At 41.2% G+C, this 22,457-nt stretch overlaps 1 protein-coding gene across 1 annotated transcript in view; it reads right to left on the bottom strand.

The window, feature by feature from the left end:
* Window positions 1-22,457, bottom strand: part of LOC125881273 (protocadherin-15-like) — a 363,072-nt gene that overhangs the window by 57,407 nt on the left and 283,208 nt on the right. Inside the window, exons 26-28 of the mRNA XM_049564361.1 lie at window positions 19,392-19,532; window positions 10,696-10,823; window positions 2,473-2,703 (exon numbers count right to left, since the gene is read on the bottom strand). Of these exons, the coding sequence (XP_049420318.1) occupies window positions 2,473-2,703; window positions 10,696-10,823; window positions 19,392-19,532 (500 nt within the window). The remainder of the gene's footprint in view (window positions 1-2,472; window positions 2,704-10,695; window positions 10,824-19,391; window positions 19,533-22,457) is intronic.

Below are 22,457 nucleotides of genomic sequence, written 5' to 3'. Positions count from 1 at the left end.
ATACATCAGAAAAAAACATAGAAACAAATACTACACATAGCAGTATTGCACATCAGCCACTCATGTTGCACATAACACTAGCACACAACAGAGCACCATGAGCAAAGCACAACACCACCCCTAAGCATCAAGCAAAATAATTTAAAGTCTTAATTGAGGTTGGCAAATCTCACTGCAATTGAGTTAAATTATGCCACTTTATTGGTGTTGAGAGAAAAATGTAGAATATAAGTTGGAGGAAATGACTCCAAAAGCATTCATACAGACATTACAAAATGAAATTCAAGGACTTACAAAGTACTTTTTCAAGCACAATTTTCTCTTCATTTTCAAGGACCTCACTCAAAGCAAAAAAAATCTTTTTCAAATCTACACTTTTATTAAATATGACTAAATTATGTGATCAATGTCTCTCTTTTCAGTCAAGGGTTACCCATCACACTCTCTTTAGGTATAAATCCTCGACTAAACATTTGAATGTCATAGAACCATCTGAAAGGAGTGCAAGGAAATTAAGCCAGCTGACACTTGTGTTTCATATATGGCGGCGCTATCACATTGGCGCACAGCTGAAAAGAGAGGAAAACAAATCACGCTGAAAGGCCGACTCTTTAAGTTTAGCTATGCCAGTATGGGTCTACTGATTTTGTCTACGGGTTTTTAAATGTGGATGGAGGTAAAAATAAACTACGCATTGTAAACAAGAGGGACAAAAAAAAAAGTGTTGACCCTCAGCCACTGAAGCTGTCATAAAGTCAGAATTTGTGTCTATACCTCGATTACCCTGTTAGTTATTTATATTTAGTCTGTAAGGTCCACTGATCAGAAGAATGTTTGTATGCTGGGTGCCATAATCCTTAAGTCATAATTCTCTCTCTGATGCGCTGTCTGTCAGTAATATTCATACCAGTTCAAATAAACAATTTCATTGTGTTTTCCCATCTTTGCTGATTAACAGGGCAGAGTCTCTGCAGAAAAATACACCACCACACATTTCAAATGGGGCATACGCGATGATTGAGAGGGTTTACTTCTGTATGAGTCAATTGATTTTTAAGAAAACCGTGCACAATTTATCTTTAAGTAGTTTAAAATAGGTAGGCCTACATAGCGATACAGCTACACATCATTATACACGCTCTTCCCAGGCATAGAAAGATAAGCAAACTACTAGCACTTGCTAACTTTCATCGCTCATTAGATGTTCCAGCCACCAACTAATTTGGAGATATTTGAGGAGAAATTTAAAACAATGGCCAAAATAAAATGGAGCATAATGTTAGTTCAAGCAGGACATGATGTCAAGCTCAGCTCACATCCGAGGGGGTTGTTGCTGCTGCTCTCCCTGCCTTAGGTTTTCCATGTAGGTGCGTGGAAGGGCAGAGAGGTGTGCTCTCTCTACATTAGGCTTTCCTCATTTGCGCATGAAAGGGCAGAGAGGCAGGTAAAATAGGCTTTCTGCATGGGCCTAGGAAGGGCAGAGAAGCCCCAAAACAGAGCCATACTGTAAAATATAATACTGCAAATGGAAATAAAGCTTTCTTTGACTAAAGCGGTCCTGACTGAAGTATATCTTATTTTCAAATCTACACTTTTATTAAATATGACTAAATTATGTGATCAATGTCTCTCTTTTCAGTCAAGGGTTACCCATCACACTCTCTTTAGGCATAAATCATTGACTAAACATTTGAATGTCATAGAACCATCTGAAAGGAGTGCAAGGAAATTAAGCCAGCTGACACTTGTGTTTCATATATGGCGGCGCTATCACATTGGCGCATAGCTGAAAAGAGAGGAAAACAAAAAATGCTGAAAGGCAGACTCTTTAAGTTTAGCTATGCCAGTATGGGCCTACTGATTTTGTCGGGGCTTTCCTCATTTGCGTGTGGAAGGGCAGAGAGGTGTGCTCTCTCTGCCTTGAGGCTTTCCATGTAGGTGCATGGAAGGGCAGAGATGTGTGCTCTCTCTGCATTAGGCTTTCGTGATTTGTGCATGAAAGGGCAGAGAGGTGTGCTTTCTCTGCCTTAAGGCTTTCTACGTAGGTGCGTGGACGCGGAAGGTGCGTGGAAAGCCTCAAGGCAGAAAGAGCACATCTCTCTGCCTTGAGGCTTTCCACGTAGGTGCATGGAAGGGCAGAGATGTGTGCTCTCTCTGCATTAGGCTTTCATCATTTGCGCATGAAAGGGCAGAGAGGTGTGCTTTCTCTGCCTTAAGGCTTTCTACATAGGTGTGTGGAAGGGCAGAGAGGTGTGCTCTCTCTGCCTTAAGGCTTTCCACATAGGCACTTGGAAGAGGCTTTCTGCGTGGGCCTAGGAAAGGCAGAGAAGCCCCAAAACAGAGCCATACTGTCAAATGTAATACTGCAAATGGAAATAAAGCTTTTTTTGACTAAAGCGGTCCATAAATTTCATGACTGTGGGAAACCAGTATTAAACTTGCCACCCACATAAAAAATATAAATATACCTACCACTATCTCCGCCTTGCTGCTGTGTCCTTTACCATAGTTGTCCGTAGCAACCACCTCAAACTTGAAATATGACCGCCTCATGTTGCGGTACATGATTGCTGTCTTCACCACGCCTGTGTATGGCTCGATGACGAAGCCGTCTTTAGTATCTTTACTGTCTTTGCCAGCAGGAGGGGGAATGATGAGCCGGTACATCATAGAGCTGTAGTTACCGGTGTCTTTGTCCAGAGCCTGTAAAATGAGGAAAACAAGAATCACAACATAGTGTCATTATTGTAATTATCTTCATAACACCACCAAAATATCATCATCATTATAATCACTGTTATAATGAAATGTCATCATCATCAGCGACGCAAACACTGTGATCAAGTCATTGTTACTATTATCATAATAATCAATTATATGTTCCGGGATGATTATCGTCATGACTGTGAGCGCTTTGCTTCCAGGTGTTTGAGCAGCTGATCAACATGCAGCACTGCTGTGTATATTGATTACTTCAGGACTGATATCTTGTATTTGTCACTCACCAAAAGGCCAAATATTATTGCTGCTTTTTCCTCACTTTATTTTCTCGTGGGAGAACCTGCTCTGTTTGTTTGTGCTGTTTAATGTAGTACTCTCAATCAGCAGTAGGGGGTAAAGTGGTGCTTTGAGCTGTGTGCAGGCCTATTCATCTGTTCTGTCATTCTGGCTAACCATCAAGTCTCTCCCTCATTCACACATACATGCAAACCTCACATTCACGTCCAGACACAGACGCACACTCAGACAGACATTGATTTATTGCTGGGTCTTTACAAGAAGGGCTGGGAGTATAGACTACAGATTCAGCTCTGAGACACCCACCACATCAAAGGTAACGCTATGATAGCAAGAGACACAAATGTTTTATTTTTCTTATGGGCAGGGGATAAGGAAATGGAGGCAGGAAAGAAAAAGAAGACATAAAGGAAATAAGTAGGCATACATATAGAAAGATGAGGGAATAAGGGAAGACTGAGGAAAGAATTGCTGTACAGATATTTCTTTTTCTTGGTGTTCTTACTTGCAGTTGTGAGTGGCACAGTTAGGATAACTTTTCAGCAATACATCAATACCTGCAGTAATATCAACCACCTGTTTGAACTGCAATAGTACAGGTGTGGAGTACAGACCTGATTATTTTCTATTGCACCTAGAAAGAGTATAGCTGTGTCCTAAATCCACATACATACAAAGTCTAAGTAGGAGGAAACTGGAAAAGTGACAAGATTAATAATTCTGGATGTTGGTGAAAAACCTCCAGGAAAATACTTAGAGCTGAACTGCTGGAAAAACACTGTGCTGGCTCAGTTTCTGTCACAGTTTGATTGCTTTTGCTCTGTTGCATCATTTTCTGTAAGTATAAAACAGTAAGGTATGTTGCTGTCTTGTGTGCCAACCAGTGTTGTCGTACTCCAGGCCAAGACTGGTCTCCAGATCACCTTTGTAAGCTCTTTATCTCATCTCAGAATCACCCGCATTTTTACTCAGCCTTGTCTTGGTCTCAGACAAAGAGGATTCAGGTTTTTATTTAAAGACCGGTCAAGACCACAGCTGCAGGGTTTAACTAAATTGCCTGCTCAAAGAAGGAGTGTTGAATAAAGTTGGTTAAGTTGATTCAACTCCATAGTGTTTGTATTTGTTTGCTCATAGAAAACAAAGGACAATTCCCACATGTAAAATTCACCTCTGCAGTGTCCTCTGATTATTTTATCACGCCATTTCTCATGGTACACTTTCACCTGGGCCACGCTGCCTGTGTGAGAAGCATGTGACGACTACCTTGCTGAATTGCCGTGGCTTGCACGCGTAAGGTGTTCACACAGACAGTGTTGCTGCTGCGGCCCTGCTGCAGAGCTGCCTGCTGCTAAAACTACTGTATTTCCACAATTAAAGGCCAATACTACCATCACTTATGGAGCAGTGCAAGCCACTGGATTTTCAGCTTCATGGTCTTGCAAATATTTCACAATAAAAAGCCTTTTCTTAACAAATGAAGGGATTACATCCACAGAAACATTGTCAAAAGGCTTTTATTTTGAAACAGAAACAGGAAACATTCAGTTAAATAAATATTTACATTATTTCATTTCTGGCAGTGATCTAGACATTGAAATTGAGAGGTGGTATAATGTAAATGTCAAAAGACCATTTTCCCAGGTAGTTTTACCAAAAACCTCGCACGTCATGTGGGAAAAAAATAGGCAAATCTCTTATTCTCTGATGTGCCTTGGCTGAGCAGCAGCTGAGGAGCAGCCGAGCAGCATCTGAGCAGGTGCTCCCCATGCTGGCAGTGTGGCTGCTCTAACCTGTTAACGCTGTACTGAAAAAACAATACAAGTGCTTCCGCAATGTACATGCACTGCTCATACAGGCAGGGTGCCCCAGGTGTCATACATACACACATATATGCTATACACAGGCATGGCAACAAAAGAGATACATGAAGCGGAATCTTCAGTTGTTTTCTGTGGGTGATTTGGTGCGAATGTGGATCTTTCAGATCAATTTTAGGAGTGCATATGGTTTGCATGTTCCACATTTTATTGTAAGTGAGTCGTGCAGTGTGGGACTCACACTGGTCTGGTCTTGGTTTTGACTCTATCACCCTGCCCTCAACTCAAATCCAATACACTTCTTACCCCTAGCACTTATCCCTTACCCCTCCCTTTTGCGCATTCATGCCAAGGGGTAGGGCAAAGTGTTAGGGCTCTGAATGTAGTTTTTTTCAGAGGCACAGTTTAAACCAAGTATTATTAGAAAACATCAGTAATATGGCTCCACAAGAAACAAAAGAAACCCGTAAATGTATTTTCTTTGTTAATAAAAACTAGTCCATACCCATTGAGTGCACAGTTGCCCATGTACAGTTTCACATGGTGTGTGTTTGGGATACAGGTCATAGGAAATTGTAGATTAAATAGTCAACTGAACCCATTAAGAAGAGCAATGTATTCAGACAGAGTTTTTGTAAATTTGAAGATTGCTTTATTGAAAGTACAGTAGTACCATTGCCAATAGTGGGATAGTTAGTGGACTAAAACTGTACATTAGTAGTTGAGGTAGCACGTTGAAAGGCAGATAGTTAAAGTCATTACCTTATAGAAGCTCAGTTTTAGTAAGTTTTCCAACTTTTGCCAAGAGGGAACTTTAGATATTGGTCCCTAGATTATGTTCACCGAGTTTCATGCAGATTGGTCAAACTTCCTAGGAAAAGATCGATTTTAAGTGTTTTTCAAAAAATTCAAAATGGTGGAAAATCTATATAAGAAATAATTTTGTTCCTCATGAGGAGAGGCATCTCTGTGCAAAGTTTCATATCTCTACAACATACAAGGCATGAGATATGCCCATTTCAAATTTTGCAATTTCAAGGGCGTCGGTGGCTTAGTGGTAGAGCAGGCGCCCCGTGTACAAGGCTGTTGCCGCAGCGGCCCGGGTTCGACTCCAGCCTGTGGCCCTTTGCTGCATGTCATTCCCTCTCTCTCTATCTCTCCCACTTTCACACTCAGCTTTCCTATCAATTAAAGGCAAAAATGCCCAAAAAATATATTAAAAAAAAAAAAAAAAAAGTTTGCAGTTTCAATTGGTTGCTATAGCGTCCCCCTTTGGCCAACTGATGTAATATTGCTTCATTCGCATCCTCCCATGACCCTCTACCGCTGTGCCAAATTTCACATGGATTGACCAAGTCAGTGAGGAGAAAAACGTGGAACAGACACACAGACAGACACATCCACAGACAGAGTTTTCATCATTATATAGTAAGATTTGAAAATTATGATTATCATTGATTTATCTTAGTTTGATGTTGCTTAAATATATTATTGTCCTTTCTTTAATAACAAGCATAACAAAAGAAATTACTAGTATGCTGATGTGACAGATTTGGTATGCCTCTGTCAACCTGTCAAATTGTACTTTACATCCATATCTGTCCAGACTCATATCTATGTCAGCAGACATTCCTTTGAATATGTGTGTTGCTGCAAAAACTCTATTCTAAAACATGGATGCTTCACACACATCTCCAACCCTGCAGCACAGTAGATCTATACAAGATTAGTGTCATCAATTAAGTACCTGATTAAATGTCTGCCCTTCTGATCCTGAGTTAGGATGTTGAATAATGGCCAGTAAAAAATTTTTTTAAGATCATTATGATGTCACAGTGAAATTGACCTTGGACCCTTTGAATATAAAATATCACCACTTCATCATTTTTATCTTGTTAGAGTTTTCTGTGAAATTTTGTCATGATAAGTGTATGAATTCCTGAGTAATATGAGGAGGTCACAGTGAACTTGACTTTTGGCCATCAAAATCTAATCGCCTCATCCTTGAGTCCAGTGGATGATTGTGCCAAATTAGGGGAAATTCCCTAAAAGCATTCTTATAGTATCACATGGACAGAAAACATAATGCTCCTGGCTGCGGCTGTCTCTGGCATAAAGAACAGCATTTGTATGGGAATGATTCTGTCCCATATAATGGTTCCCACTGTATTTGAACTGCACTTCCTGGATTGTACTCTACCTTCTCACAAGTTCCTCCAGCAACACACCTACGCCAGTGCATCTGTTTGAATATTTTTAAATCAGTGCTATTTTTGGTATGAACACCCACTAAAAGGGAAGGTTGGAATTAGCAATTAAAAGCGAGGGGAAAAGGCTGCAGAGAGAACGATGTGTAAATCCTGCGTTTGCATTGGTTGTGCTGGGAGAAGTGACAAGCATCTCGGGGAGACAAAAATAAAATCACAAATTGGTTTTGAAGAACAAAAGAACCTTTGGAGGTATCGAGCAGGTTTGCCAATGTGAGACTCATCTGCAAGCTAATCAATATTTGTGTTCTGGCATCCTCTGAGGGACAAAAAGACTGAACTCCAGCACGTGCACTTGAACACGTACACTCTGAAAGCATGGCAGCCCTGCATGAAGCAATATACACAGAGATAACAAAACGTAGCCTGACATACACACACACACAAAACTCATTAAGATGACGTGCGTGCTTCAGACAGATGTGATGGAATTAGTTATACCTGAATGAAACCACTGAGATTGAAAATGCACATTTTTCAAACTTTCTCCCCACTTACTGTCTTCACTCGCGCTTTCATCTGAATGTTAGCAAATTTGCCCCGAGCATCCTCGTCCATTTTTCTAGTCACCCCTCCCCCCTCTCCATCCATTCATCCACCCATGAATCATGCAAGTTTTCCCCAAACTTCTTCTGTCCAGTTTGTCTCTCAGCAGGATGCCAGTTATCTTTATCTAACCATCAATCCTCCCCCTTCCTTCCAATCTGAGATCTATCACCTCTCCCTGCGGTGATCGAGCCTACTAGCGAGCCATTAGTTCTACCCGTCCATTCTGTTAAAGTATTTAGAGAGGTCAGATGATGGTAGAGCAGGTTACTGTAAACCAGCTCCAGCCTTGACACTGGAAATCCATATGCAAAACCACCACCCTCAGGTGTTTGCAGCGGAGGAATAATAATTTGAAACACCAGGTTTATGAGTGAGAAAAGAACATTTTCTACGCTTGTGAAGCTGTGATTTTGAATATGACTCTTTGTTGCGTGCTCTCCCTTATTCTCTCATCTTCCCCGTCACTCTCACTGTGTGTGATCTAATGAAGCAGGAATGTCTAAGAATGATCTTAAAAACTCTAATAAAATATTAAAGCGCATACTTTCCTGCCAGAGACCCTGCCCAAGTCTCTTGTGGCATCCTGGCTCATTAAAACATATTGCTACTTCTCAGATAGAGGCTGAGAGCTCTGTGACCCATTTTGGGTCCTAAAAGCCATTTTAATAATATGAGAGTCGCTCGAGTTGTTTACAGTGATATGAGATTCTCCATGTTAGGTAAAAAAGTAAAGGAAACGGAGAGATGTATCAATTCACAGAGAAATGGAGGGATGTGTCGAGGGAGGGAGACAGAATAATCTAACCAGTTAATCTTGTTACTTACTGGACTGAATTTATCTCCATTTAAAATAAACAACACAAATACAAGCACACAAGTCAACACGGGCGCTGTAATCACCTTCAAAATGAATTAAGCTGGAAGCTGTCAAGGCTACTTTTGTGTCCAAGTCATAACATTTTGAGTCTCACAAGATGAGGCGACAAATACAAGAAACTTAGTAAAATACAAAGCAACACAGCATTGTTACAAAAAGTTGGAATATAGTCAGCCAACTTGCATGGAGTGGATTATTATGTAAATGTTAAATACGCACAGCATTATTGAAGAGGAAACATCAAGCTAAGCACAGCAGGGAGTGGGTGGACTCTGAGTCTACAGGTGGGGGTGGGAGTCGGGCTTTTGAAACTATATGAACAGTAGAAGCTACAACCACAGCCACAGCAGCAAGCGACACCACAGCTTTCAGGTGAGCATTGAGCAGAGCACTGACATCTGAAGTTCACTGCCATGATTAAAAGACTTTATTCAATGTTTGTTGAAGTGAGAGGAGTGTGCCATGTGAGTGTAGCGGTGACTCCTGTTGGGCTGCCTGAACTGACAAGTAAGTGAAACTAGTCCATACCCATTGAGTGCACAGTTGCCCACGTACAGTTTCACATGGTGTGTGTTTGGGATACAGGTTATAGGAAATTGCAGATTAAATTGTCAACTGAACCCATTAAGAAGAGCAATGTATTCAGAGTTTTTGAAAACGTGGGATGGACAGAATGACTGACTGACAGAATGACACACTGACAGTTTCCGTGATTATGTACAGCATACCATAACGTGACTTAGTCATACCAAAAATTAGAAAAAAACAAACATTTGGCCACAGGGGGAGCCACAGCGATCGGTCGCATTTTAGCCATTCTTAAGCATTCTTCTGTTGTTATAGCGCCACCCAGTTGCCAATTAAAGTTAAATTTCTCCAGTCACCTTGAGGCGTCCTGTTCTACATATCTACCAAGTTTAGTAAAAATCGATACGGCGGTTAGGCCTAGATAAGAAATTAGCTCTCTAGCGCCCCCATTTTGTTTGATGGGGTCAATAATGGAGGGGTCCCCTCAGATTATGTGTGGTCATATGCCTACAAAGTTGCGTGGTAATCAGTGAAACCCTTGAAATGTTATACACTTTTATGTGATGAGCCATGCCCTCCGCAATATTCATTGCCTTATAGAAGCTCAGTTTTCCAACTTTTGCCAAGAGGGAGATATTAGATACTGGTCCCTAGATTATGTTCACTGAGTTTCATGCAGATCGGTCAAACTTCATAGGAAGACATCGATTTTAAGTGTTTTTCAAAAAATTCAAAATGGCGGAAAATCTATATAAGCGGAAGTTATGGGTTCTTGAGGCAAATTTGTTCCTCATGAGGAGAGGCATCTCTGTGCAAAGTTTCATGTCTCTACGACATACGGGGCATAAGATATGCCCATTCAAAGTTTGCAATTTCAATCTGTTGCTATAGCGCCCCCCTTTGGCCAATTGATGTAATATTGCTTCATTTGCATCCTCCCATGACCCTCTACCACTGTGCCAAATTTCACATGGATTGACCAAGTCAGTGAGGAGAAAAACATGGAACAGACACACAGACAGAGTTTTCGTCATTATATAGTAAGATAGATAACTTTTTGCCCCCTAGTGTTTCCAAGTGGTATTACTGTTAACACAGCTGTCGTAAAGACAACTGGATCCACTTTTTCTCAGAGACAAGGTTCTTTCGCTTTTGCCAAGTAAGGTTTCCAGTAGGGGTGAGCAATATGGCCCCAAAATAATATCACGATATTTCAGGGTATTTTTGCGATAACGATATTCTTGATTTAAAGATATAATTCCTAAACATATAGCGTTATTTTATGATGATGACACTTTAACTACATTTTGATATTGTGGGAAATATTCTCTCTCTTCTTTGTATCCAGACAAATGTTCTTGTTTTTAGACCAGCAGAAGTAGCTTGAAGACATCTGTTTGTTTTTTGAGACTAGATATTTTTTACTTGTTTTAAAAAGCTAAATTTTATTTTGGAAAATAATTGTGCATATTCTAAGTGATCCCCCTACAGCCATTACATTGTGCAATCAACATTTACTTCAAAAGTTAAAGTAAAAACTTGTCCGTTTCCACCTTAATTACATTATACTGTTATGTGTTTCTATATTTTATCAACTCTTAGAGTTTGGTTGTATATGTAGGTATGTGGGTGTCTGTACCTGAATTTGCAAGACGGAGGTGAAAGTTTTGGCATCCTCTGCGACCCCTCCAATGTAAAGAGACCTGGTGAAAACCGGTGGGTGGTCGTTCTCATCCTGGATGTCGATTATCACCTTAGCTGTGTTAGCTAGGACACACATAAACACACATACACAATTTGAATTACAGAAAGTAGAAAAAGGGATCTTCTGTAAAACTCGTGCAGTATTTGGGATTAAAAGCAAACAATAAAATGTAAGACATGAATTAACAAGGACAAACACAGTCATTGTGTAAATCACTCGTGTCAGACCTGCAGTTCTGAACTTGCAAGTCCAACCTGTGTCACATATCGGCAAGAAAAGCAACAACAAACGTTCAGTCCTGCAGCTGTAGACATGTTCAGGAAGAGAAAGTCACAGCTTCTGCATTCCCTGAAGGTGTTGCAAGTATTACACTTGCAGTAGCTATTAATATTTTCACTTGTCGGCGATAATATTGACATGTCTACACTACTTGTCCGAACTGGTGCTGCTGCTGCTTCCCTTTTCTATAGGTTCAAGAGGTGTGTGGCAGGTGTAACACTGGTCTGACAGTGATTGAGGAGCCTCTCCTAAAAGAATATCTGCAGCCAAAGTTAGAACTCATTATCATGAGGTGATCAGCTGCATTTTGAGAAACCAAAGATGAGCAGGGACAACAGCAGGGGCAAAGAGATTTTAAGTCCTTGAAAACATGGTTTCAAATCTTAAGCATTTCTCTACAACATTTAATAGTCATGATGACTAAATCAGCAACAGTCAAAGTTTAAAATGGAGCTATTATGCTTTTTGTTATTTTCTGTTAAATATTAAATGTTACAGTGTCAGACTCCCATATTAAATGTGGCCAATGTTTCAAATAATGATGTAAGCATATGTAAAATAATCCATGTCAGGAAATCTACTTTAGATCTTTATTTCTACTTTTGAGACAAGCTGATGTCAACTTGTGATGGATATCTTTACATGGTCACCAGGGGCGGACTGGCCATCTGGAGGCTCTGGAGAATCACAGGATGGCCGGCGGCCGCCACGCAGTCATCACCGTTTTTTGTTTTGTTTTGTTTTGTTTCCTTTTTCTCCCTGATAATCTACTGTTCCACGTCCAGTCCGCTAGGTGGCAGCCTTTAAATTGGATGCCAGCCGGCCCATAGATATCTATGAGCCGGCCGGCCGCCAATCAAATTGAAGAAGAAGGAAGCGCATACGTCACGCAAATCGAGCAGCCGTGTGCAGCAGGTGCAGATGGGAGAGACATTACAGCCTCTTTACACTGTGATTTATCATAACTCATACCATGTCTTGTTGTGTGTTTCAGGCAGTCATCTGCATTGAATTGTTCAGCAGAGAGACATCTGGACTGTGTCGTTTATTTCTCAGTGAGTATTCTACACTATGCTCTTAACACAACATCTAGTCAACATCGGTGCTATTGCTATAATTTGGAAGGTATAGTATTATGTGTTAAGATTTAAGTATTTTGACACCCGTGTCTGGGGCTGATGAGTTTCCATGCACCAGTTGTTGTGGGCTGGGCCGAGTCAAAGTCCAGGGCTGTTTTTTAGTCCCAGTCTGCCCCTGATGGTCATCTGCTTCAGGCACACTAAGTGTTTACATTAAATTCACTGCTACATGTAGCTACATGCTAACGTCAGGGAGACCAGTCATCTTTGTCGTAGATGTTGTTAATTTCTCTTCTCCCTGATTCCTGACAACCTTCCTGCTGGTACACGTCAGATTGTCAGCATTTTGGATTAAAAGCTTTTATTGGTGATTTAGAAAGTAGAAAGTTGTGATATACTCCGTTAGTTACTCCACGGCTGCAACAATGGTGCCAAGACACCAAGGTCTTAGATATGGAAGACTGGGAAAAGCTGACCAATCAGAGCAGACTGGGCTTTTTAGGGAGGAAGCCTTAAAGAGAAAGGCACTAGAACAGAATGTTTCAGACAGAGGGTGAATACAGGTGTTCCTGCACAGACAGTATGAGGAAAGTAAAGTGTTTTTGAACATTAAAGCATGTAAACATTTTGTAGAAACCTGAAATACAAGCATGAACCTGAAAGTAAGTGTAATAGGCTCCCTGTAACTTTGGAAAAAACATCCTTAGGTATTATTTATTAAGATGGGACAGTATTTAATAACGTTGCCTATCATAATTATGCAGATGACACACAAATATACATATTGCTTTCACTAGGTGATTATGGACCTGTAGAACGCCTGTGCCACTGTATTGAGCAAACAAATGATTGGATGTGTCAAAATTTTCTCCAACTCAACAGAGATAAGACCGACATAATTGTCTTTGGGCAAAAGACAGACAGTGTGTATCAGCTCTCACTTCGAAGACACCCCATCTTTCTAAAAAAAACCTTGGTGTTATTCTGGACTCACATTTAAACTTCCACAGCCACATCAACTCTGTGAAGTCATCTGCCTGCTACCATTTGAAACACACTGCTAGAGTCAGAGGAATAAAGCAAAGCAAGACCTTGAAAGGCTCACTCATGCCTATTATTTCCAGTAAATTAGATTACTGCAACGGTCTGTTTGTAGGACTTTCCACACAAGCTGTTTGGCAACTTTAGTTCTTTCAGAATGCTGCTGCTAAGGTCCTGAGAAAACTAGGAAAATGACCCCATTACTCCAGTTCTAGAATCATTACACTAGTTACCCATCACTCCAAGAACTGATTTTAAAATCTTGCTGCTTGTGTATAAATCACTCTGTGGCTCAGCACCCAAATATCTCTCTGATATGCTTGTGACATATGAACCTTCTTGGAACCTGAAGACATCTGGGGCCGGCAATAGTGACTGTCCAAAGAGTCAGAACAAAACATGATGAAGTAGCGTTTTGTTATCATGCAGCATAAACCTGGAGTAACCTCCCAGATGATGTTAGACAAGCCCCGACTCTGACATCTTTGCACCTTCTTAATGGTGATTTTTTCAAAATTGCAAATCACTTAGTAATTAATTTTGCCTTTTATATCTTTTTTCTCATTGCTCCTTCCTGTATTATGTTTTATACTTTATTGCTCTGAAAAGCACTTTGAACTGCCCTTTTGTATGAAATGTTCTATACAAATAAAGCTGCCTTGCCTTGCCCATTTGTTAAGACAAATTCCGAAAATGTGCTGTGAGAAATATAACCAAATGTTGAATAGGGATGCTGCTGCAGAGGTGATCCTGCTCTGAACCATTTGACCACATTTTTAAAATATCTGGATCAATAATCTTACTAGTCATGACACTGTGGTCGTTTCAAGCCAAACATCTTCAAAAATACTTTCTACGGCAAGATTCAAAATCAAGTTTCACATCAGTCACACTGTAAGTGGTATTTTGAATTATACACACAAACTGAATGGAAAAATTTATTTTGATTGATCAGTAAAAGACGAAACGTTACTGTCATTCTTCCGAGCTACACTTTCAATATGGGACAAAGCTTTGTGCCAGTGAGCCTCTTGTCATTCATATTCAGTGGTTGCAACTTGGAATGACTCACATTCAGTCTTATCTGTCCAAAAACAGGGAGTTGTGAGTCACACCCACGTAAAACTGCAACACAATACATCAACCAAAGTCTGTGAAAGGGCGAATCATGTGTCAGAGGGAAAGAACAAATCCCAGGATTGTGTGAACTGCTCAAGTTTTTACTCCAAAAAGACAAAGGAAGAAAAAAAAATCACATTAAAAACTTTGGCACGCAAAAAGAAAAACACAAACAAACAAGCAGATGCAAACATTAATCTTCTTATCTACAACAGCAATTGAGACACCACACCGAAACATCTATTTATGATTCCAACCTTAACTTGAGTTAGAGAACTGGATTAACACATTGTTAGAATCTTATTGATTTGTTGCTTGATTAAAATGCGTAGCAAAAATAATGGAAGGAGATTTGCTAATGACTACAATGATTTGTAGTTTTAATCCCTGCAGAATGCTTAAATTCAAATAGCCGGCTGAAATGAGAATAGCATGTGGTAAACACCATAATTAAAGAAGAAAGGGGAAACCCAGGGAGCTGAGCATCAATTAAGAAGAGCTCAGATTTGTTTTGAAGGAAAGAGAAAAGAGAGAAATACCAGCAGATACAGGCAGTTAGAAAAAGGCAGAGAAAAGAGACGGCAAATTAAAAGGACAGAGGGGAAAGAATGAGGGACTAATTAGAGCATTTTCACTTCAGTTATAATTTCAATTAAAGCTGTTCAAACTGTTAAAAACTAGGTTTTTCCACCCACATGCAACTGAAGGAAATATTGTTTTTGAATGGACTGAAATGAGAATAAAATGAAAGAAAATTAAGACAGAGCAAAGAAAGGAAGAAGAACAATGTCAGCCGTGGGTTTTCGTAGGTGTGAATGTGAGTGTGAATGGTTGTCTGTCTCTATGTGTCAGCCCTGCGATAGTCTGGAGACCTGTTCAGGGTGTACCTCCTGCAACCCTCAAGAGGATAAGCGGTTACGAAAATGGATGCATGGACGAAAGTAACCATTACCAATGACTAGAATTGTTGCAGTGTATTTATCACGCAAAAGTCTGGGCACCCCTGTTAAACACTGTCTGAGAGTTTAAACGTCTTAGGGTGCCCAGACTGTTGCATGGTGCTCCTTTCTTGTTTAAAATGTTAAAAAAAAAACACATCTCAACTTTAAGCTCATATCTTTTGGAGATCTCTTCATCTCCTACTCACTAAATTACTCGCAGTAAACAAAATTTTGACCAGCGGTGCCCAAACGTTTGCATGCCACTGTACCTAGAAATGTAGAGATGGAAATATATAAGATTTCATTGATAGTAATGCCATTATCGATTCTACCCACCGCTTGGATTCTTCACTGATTGAAGTCTGAACTGTGTGGATGAAATGAGAGAATATTTGTAAGCTACTGATTTATTGCAAAAACCATCATCTCTAACAAAGAAGTGGCTCTGTTTCCAGGGCTGCTGGCCATTTGGGTGCCCTATGTGCAATTGCTTTGTTGTCCTGTCTTGTCCTGTCCTTTCCTTTTCTCTCCTGTCAGCGCCATTACTGTAAAAATAAATTTAAATGAATAATAAGAAAAAACAGTACTGTCCCATTTGTCACACAAAATAGAAGAAAAGTCCCACACTTTATGATTCTGCAGAGACAGTATATTCTCAGAAGAACTACAGAACAGGCATTTTTCAGCAGTTGCAGGAGGCTCTACAGAGGCACACGTCTGTGGCTGCAAGGTCGTTAATGAGGTCATTATATGGCAGCTTCTGAGCAAGCTCTGCATTGATGCTGGTGACAGAAAGACCACCAGATGTTCCTGTCTCATTGTTGAACGCAGGCTTGTTTTAATGAGCTTAAGTTTCAAAAAACTTCACTCAGCAGAGGCAACTGACTGTATTATTGACTCTAATAATAAGTGCTGTGTTCACCCCTTTTCAACAGTCCTGGGCTGGCTTGGCTTGGACAGCAGGGATTTGCATTTCCATTACAACAGGGCTACCCTCTTGAAGGTGTGTCTTGAACTGATGACTGCTTGTCTTGAGTGATGATGTTTAAAAGCAGAGTGCTGATCCACGGCTAAAGTCCCCTGTTATTGGTACTGCATGCGTTTTCCCACATCAGGGCAGGTAAAAGAAGTTTACCTGTTGGAGGTGAGCTGTTTGCAGAGGTGCAGTAAGAGCCTGTTGTCTGCAGCTCTTCATCAACATCTCACTGTGGCTGTTTCTGCTTTCACTTTCCTCCCTGCCGTAATATGAGACTTAATTGAAGAGAAGTCACTAAAAAAGTTACGCCACTTTGGTAATAACACTTTTAATTTCTTGTGGATTCTTCACAATAAAAGTTCCCCATTATTTTGGTATGTAAAAACTTTTATTGTGAAACAGCAAAATAAGGAAATGTTGAGTATTCAAGCAGCAACTTCACACAACTTCTAATATGGCTGATAGCGAACATGAAACAGTAAAATAAAACAGATAAAAGTAAAAGCAAGGTGGAGGGGAGAAACTAAACTCCAAACCACAGAGATTCAGTTAGAAGCTACAAAAGTACTGAGAGCTGAACACAGAGACTTCAAAAAACGCCTTTCTCTCTGGTCTCCTGCAGACAGAGGGGAGGAGAGTCTCATAACACACAGGCTTGTTTGGGGGGAGAAGGGGGATGGTCAGGGATTGGCCAGAATTTGGACCTACTCCTGAGAATGTCCATCTCTGGCACGGCATGGTGTGGCCCGCCACGTCTAAATTGACAGTGGAAACACAAATCGGCGCAGCATGGCTTTACTTGGTGCAGCCAAGAGCGACAATGGAAAAAGGGTATAAAACCATCAGCAGCTCAGCTCCAACCATGTTGTGTCTGAGAGGGCCTTAACTGGGTGAGCTAATGCAATACATGTAATTATGATTGATGATGATCATATTAAGCTATTTTGGTGTCCCCTCTGGCACTGGAGTCCTACGCACTGCGCGTGCTGCACATGCCCTTAGAGACGGCTACTTTTATTTCATTACATTCATTTAATTCCATTCACTGCACATGCCGATTTGAGCGTTGCATGTGCAGTATTCTATAAATCAAACTGCACAGCCTGGAAGCAGCTCTGTTGTCATCTTTCTATGTGAAATGAAACCACACTTTGGACTGTTTCCTCCTCTCTGCTATGACTCGTTCTTGTTGCAGGTTTCCAGCAACTTAGATGCATAAGCGTGACCTCGCTGTTCTTTAATGCTCAACTGTCAGAAAAACACGCTGGCATCAATTAAAAGAACTGATAAATAGGGCTGCCCCCTGATAGTACACCAAACGTTAGTCGACCAGAAAGGTCATTAGTCAGCAAGATTTCATTGGTCGTTTAATCGCAGAAAAAGAAAACAAAACAATAAACAAGCAAACGTGAGACTCTTTTTAGGAGCTGCGCCTTGTCAAAATAAATCAAAACCTACATAACTGGACCATGTTTGAGTTTAATTTGAAAGGACAGACACAGGAAGAGGTCACACTCAGCAGTCAGACAGGAGTCACGTTACAAACCAATCACAGCCGACAGATATCTTTCCCTTCTCCTGTAAATATTCAGTCTGACAGATACAGAAAAGTGCAGGGCTACCCAGAGCTTTACGTGTCCCATGGAGGATAGGCCTACACACTTATAAACAGCTCCTGGAAGAAGATCAGCTGTGTTCTCAGGATCTCAGGTAAATAGGCTATACGATGCCTGCTAAAGTTGCTTAGGAACCTCAGACGCAACCTGCTACTGTCCTCTTAAAAGCTGGCACAAAAAAGGCGCAAGAGTAGCGCCCAGTGCCCAGCACATTAAAGAAGTGGCATGTGTATGGCCCCTAATTCACAGGGCTGGTGCCTGCGGTTATTACACAGGCTAGTTAATAACATGTCGGGCAGGAAATCCAAAGTGTGGGATCATTTTGAGAAGGTGAAGGACAAACCCAAGGTGATATGTAAACTCATCTTCATTGGTCGACTACAAACATCACGTATCATCTGAAACATGGAAGTAGCTACATGCCCATTAGCCACTTAGCACAATCATTACTGCTTTGCCGACAGCGTCATTAACAGGCGGCTCGCTCAGTGTGTGACGTGCACTTGTAGATAAAATATAGGCCTATATTAATGAAGGGTCATTTGTACGGTTTTGTATTTCTCTGTAATGTAGCACAGTGTTAACAATGTTACTGATACTATTCTTTCTCACACTTTGAACTCAAACCATTGTGTTGCCCGCCTAAATATAATCATTTAATAATTAGCCTACATTAATATGGTAAACATTCAGGCGACTAGTCGACTAATGGCCCTAAATGATGACTGCTGGTCGACAAGGAGGCAGGGGGCAACCCTACTGATGAGCTCAGAAGCATAAGATTCTGATGAATCAGAAAACTAGTTCTCGATTCCCATCCCTACCTTGAAAGATGTGCGTAATTAAAGGCAGGTTCGGTACAATGTAACACTGACCTGACCTGCACAGATCATCCTGTGCCAATGTTTGGGACAGAGTATCTGGGGAAATGTTACAGCTCTACAGATAAAATCTACAATCTTCCAAAGTGCACACCAGCTGTATGTGGCCACTTTGATCTTTGCAAACATGCTTGATATTTGAGAGATAAATTCTAGGCAGTTACATAACTACATATTATGTATGTAACACCTATGATAGCCAATGAGACACAAATCTAGAAGGAGGAGGAAAGGCAAGCATTTTAAAACAGCAGCGGAGAAGAGAGCGAGCTGGTGTAGCCCACAGGGTTGATCGGCACCTGAGAGAGAGGAAAAGGCTGCTTGAAAGGTAACAACAGCAGCTGAGGCCCAATATAACATGTCTTCCAAGACATAACTGTAAAGATAAGGTGAAGAGTTGAAGAGAACTTGTACAAGGTAAAAGCAGAAAGAGCTCCGGAGAGAATGAGAGTGAGATAAGTGTGTGAGCAAGAGTGAAAGCTGAAGCCTGTGGCAAATTTATCTTAACAATATCACGTAGTGGGTGATGCACTGTTATTTTTTAATCCTTCAGTGTGTGTGTGTGTGTGTGTGTGTGTGTGCGTGTATGTAATTAGAGAGAAGAAAATCTGTGAAAATTGCGGTGATGCAATCCGATGTCAAAAGTTAGCCCTGTAATCTTGAAGGAGGAGAGTTCACAAACACGACCACGCACTTACTCTTTGAGGGAACTCGGAGGTTCGAGGACACCACTCTCATGGAGTCGGCTTCCACCTTCAGAATGTAGGAGGAGTTGGCCTCATAGTCCAGGGGCTTGGCAGTGGAAATCACTCCTGTCGTTTCATTTAATGCAAACACACCTGGAGACACGGAGAGATAAAGAAAGACAGCGAGAGCGGGGGAGGTAGGATGAAAGGAACAGGGAGCAAAATATAGAAGGGAAAGGTCAAAGAGGGAGACAGAGGGATTTTCTTTTACTCTCTTGTATAAAGCAGTCGGATGGTGAGTGGGAAGTTTTACAGAGTGAGAAGGAGGTGTTTGCATAGGAGGTATTTTAAACATTATTTCAATAAGAAGCTTCAGCATATGACATATGAGCAACCCATTGCTGCTCGGCCCCATTTACACTTGACATTTCATAAAGCCCAGGTGAAATTTAATCTCTTTTGTTTACCCTTAGCTACATCTCATATGAATCTGAGATCAGGTCTTGTTTCCCCAGACTAAATGCAAGTCAGCAAAGGCCCAGTCCAGGTGGTGGTGGTATTACACCTTAAGCTGTTTGGTTATGGCAAACAACAGCAGATTAAAAATAACTTGTAGAGTTTAGCCACAACAGGGTATCTACAGGTATCAGGCAGTTAAATTTAATGCTTTTTAAGACCCTGCCCTGTCAGGGCACCTCTTGACCAAATTTAGGACAAATTCTTGGACAAATCATGTTTTACTTATCAAAGCATTGCAGGTAAGTAGTATATTATGTGGTATTGTGCAGAGGTCAGTGTTATGTAGGTTTATGGTTATTAGAGTGAGTTAAAGTGACACTAACCTTTCTGGAAATTTTACGCTTTTCTTAGTTTAGGTTAAAATGCTATTAATAAGCTGATGGCACACTAAAATGTAAGTGAATTCCACCAGAGATACAAAATCATAATTATACCATTCTCATATGTTCTAAGAAAACTCCGACCAATCATTGCATTCAGATGCAATGATTCGCCGAGCATCCTGTATGTCTTCCCCGCGTGGAGGCCTCCGACTGTACTGACGTAACCGTTCGCATCCGGGTAAGTTTCAAAACTCCGGGGTTGCGTTTGACTGTGCAGGACAGGTAACGTTATGTTTAGTTTGCTTCTAATATAACATATAACGTTATGTGACAACACAGCATCCGGTTGCTAATGGCTAATGTTACCCTACTGTAGCGTAGCCTCTGAAACATTAATCTTCCTTGTGCGTTTCCACTTACTAGTAACATTAACGCTACTATCTAATGTTAGCACTGTAACCTTATTCTAAACTCATCAGTCATCACTGACTTCGGTTGAGTTTTAAAACTCTGGGGTTGCATTTGACTGTCTTGGTTGTAACGTTACACTCGCTCTCCTCTTCCGTGTATCCAACGTTACCTTGCCAACGCCTATGTCTATCATAGACGTAATGAGGACGTAATGGAGGAGGGGGGAGTAGGCCTTTGGAGGGAGGTGGAGTTGCAGGAGGAGGAGGAGGATGGGACTTTGGAGGGAGCCGCGAGTTGTGGATGTTCATATTTTTTCTAAGTGCTGCGTGAAATACAAGGAAGGTAAGAGTTGCTTTAAGTCGATCTACCCTGTGCCAACAGAAGTGCAAGTATGAAGTAAAATGACAGTATTATAGTTTTTTAGAGATTTATAACATTAGAAATGTGGAATTTTACATAGAAAGGCTTCACTCATTTTCACAAAAAGATATTAAATACATGAAATTAGATAGGGCTGGGCGGTATGACAAAATTTTCATATCACGGTTTTAAGAAAAAATCATATCGGTTTCACGGTATTTCACAGTATTTTGCTCAGGTTCAGCCAACTTGACATGCTGCTGTGTTGTGCTATGGCCTATTCAAGTGCCGGAATTTGTTATTTACCTGACAACGCCTGAACACAACACACGCTCCGCTCCATTCATTTGGGCTCCACTGACTGCGTACGGAAGCGACACATAGAGAAGCCAGCAGGGTTATTTACCGTTTGCCGAGCCGAGAGGCTGCATGTAGGCTGCATGAAATGTTCAAGCATTTTCCACCTAAGTTATTTGAGTTATCTACAAGTTTACTGTACTGTTTGTCATCTACTCGCTTTCAAACGTCCGCCACGGATATTTACACAATGACACGGATAAACATGGGTAAATGCATGAAAAAAAGTCATCACATATCACCTCTGATAATGGTTTATTCATTTAAAGACACATTGTGCTCGTTTCGCACACTATTTCATGTAGTTTTTATCTGCTGGAGGGTCGCGTAGGGGAGCGTAGCGTGACAAAAATAGAAGAGCCACGTAAAATAGAAAGTTGTTGCGCGACAGACGGGGGTTGTCGCGCTGCTCCCGCTGCCGGTGGAGCCACTGTAATTGATTAACCGAGGGGGCGAGCTGCTACGGGACTCGCGCTGCAGACGTGTCACGCTGCTGACGTGCCCAGTGGAGCCTGGCCGTAACTGTCTCGGACTCGGGACGGGTTGTCTTCAGTCAGGAAAATGCGGTCTGAGCCGTGCTCTAGTGTGCTTACCTGTGTGTGTGTGTGTGTGTGTGTGTGTGTGTGTGTGTGCGCGCGCGCGTGCGCATCAGGGCGAAACTCCGCCGTGGGCAATACAGAGGGCAGAGGAGAATTGTAAACGGCGGTGCGCCGCTGCTAGTTGCATATAGGGGAAACACTGCTCTTTTTGGTATGAGTTCTTCTGGGTCATCGTGTACAGTTGCTTTGCTTTCAGGACTCTCTCCGGCAGCCATTCTCGCCTCTAAACTTTTCTATGCTCTCACTCTCACCCGCTCAAGTGTGCCTGTGGTGTGCAGCGGTGAAATGGGTCCGCGTTCCGGATTTTGTTTGGGCTATTCACCGGTATTGCGGTATATGAAAAATTCATATCATAACGAAAATAAATACCGGTTTTCGGTACAAACCGGTATAATGCCCAGCCCAAAAATTAGATAAAATATTTGTGGTAGTTAAGACCTCACAAATTCAAATGTTAGACTTTTTAATGACTTTTAAGGCCTGACTTGTGTAACATTGAATTTACGGCT

This window comes from Epinephelus fuscoguttatus, linkage group LG20, assembly GCF_011397635.1.
Source record: "Epinephelus fuscoguttatus linkage group LG20, E.fuscoguttatus.final_Chr_v1".
NCBI classification, from domain to species: domain Eukaryota; kingdom Metazoa; phylum Chordata; class Actinopteri; order Perciformes; family Serranidae; genus Epinephelus; species Epinephelus fuscoguttatus.
This window is presented reverse-complemented; position numbering and strand designations above follow the sequence as displayed.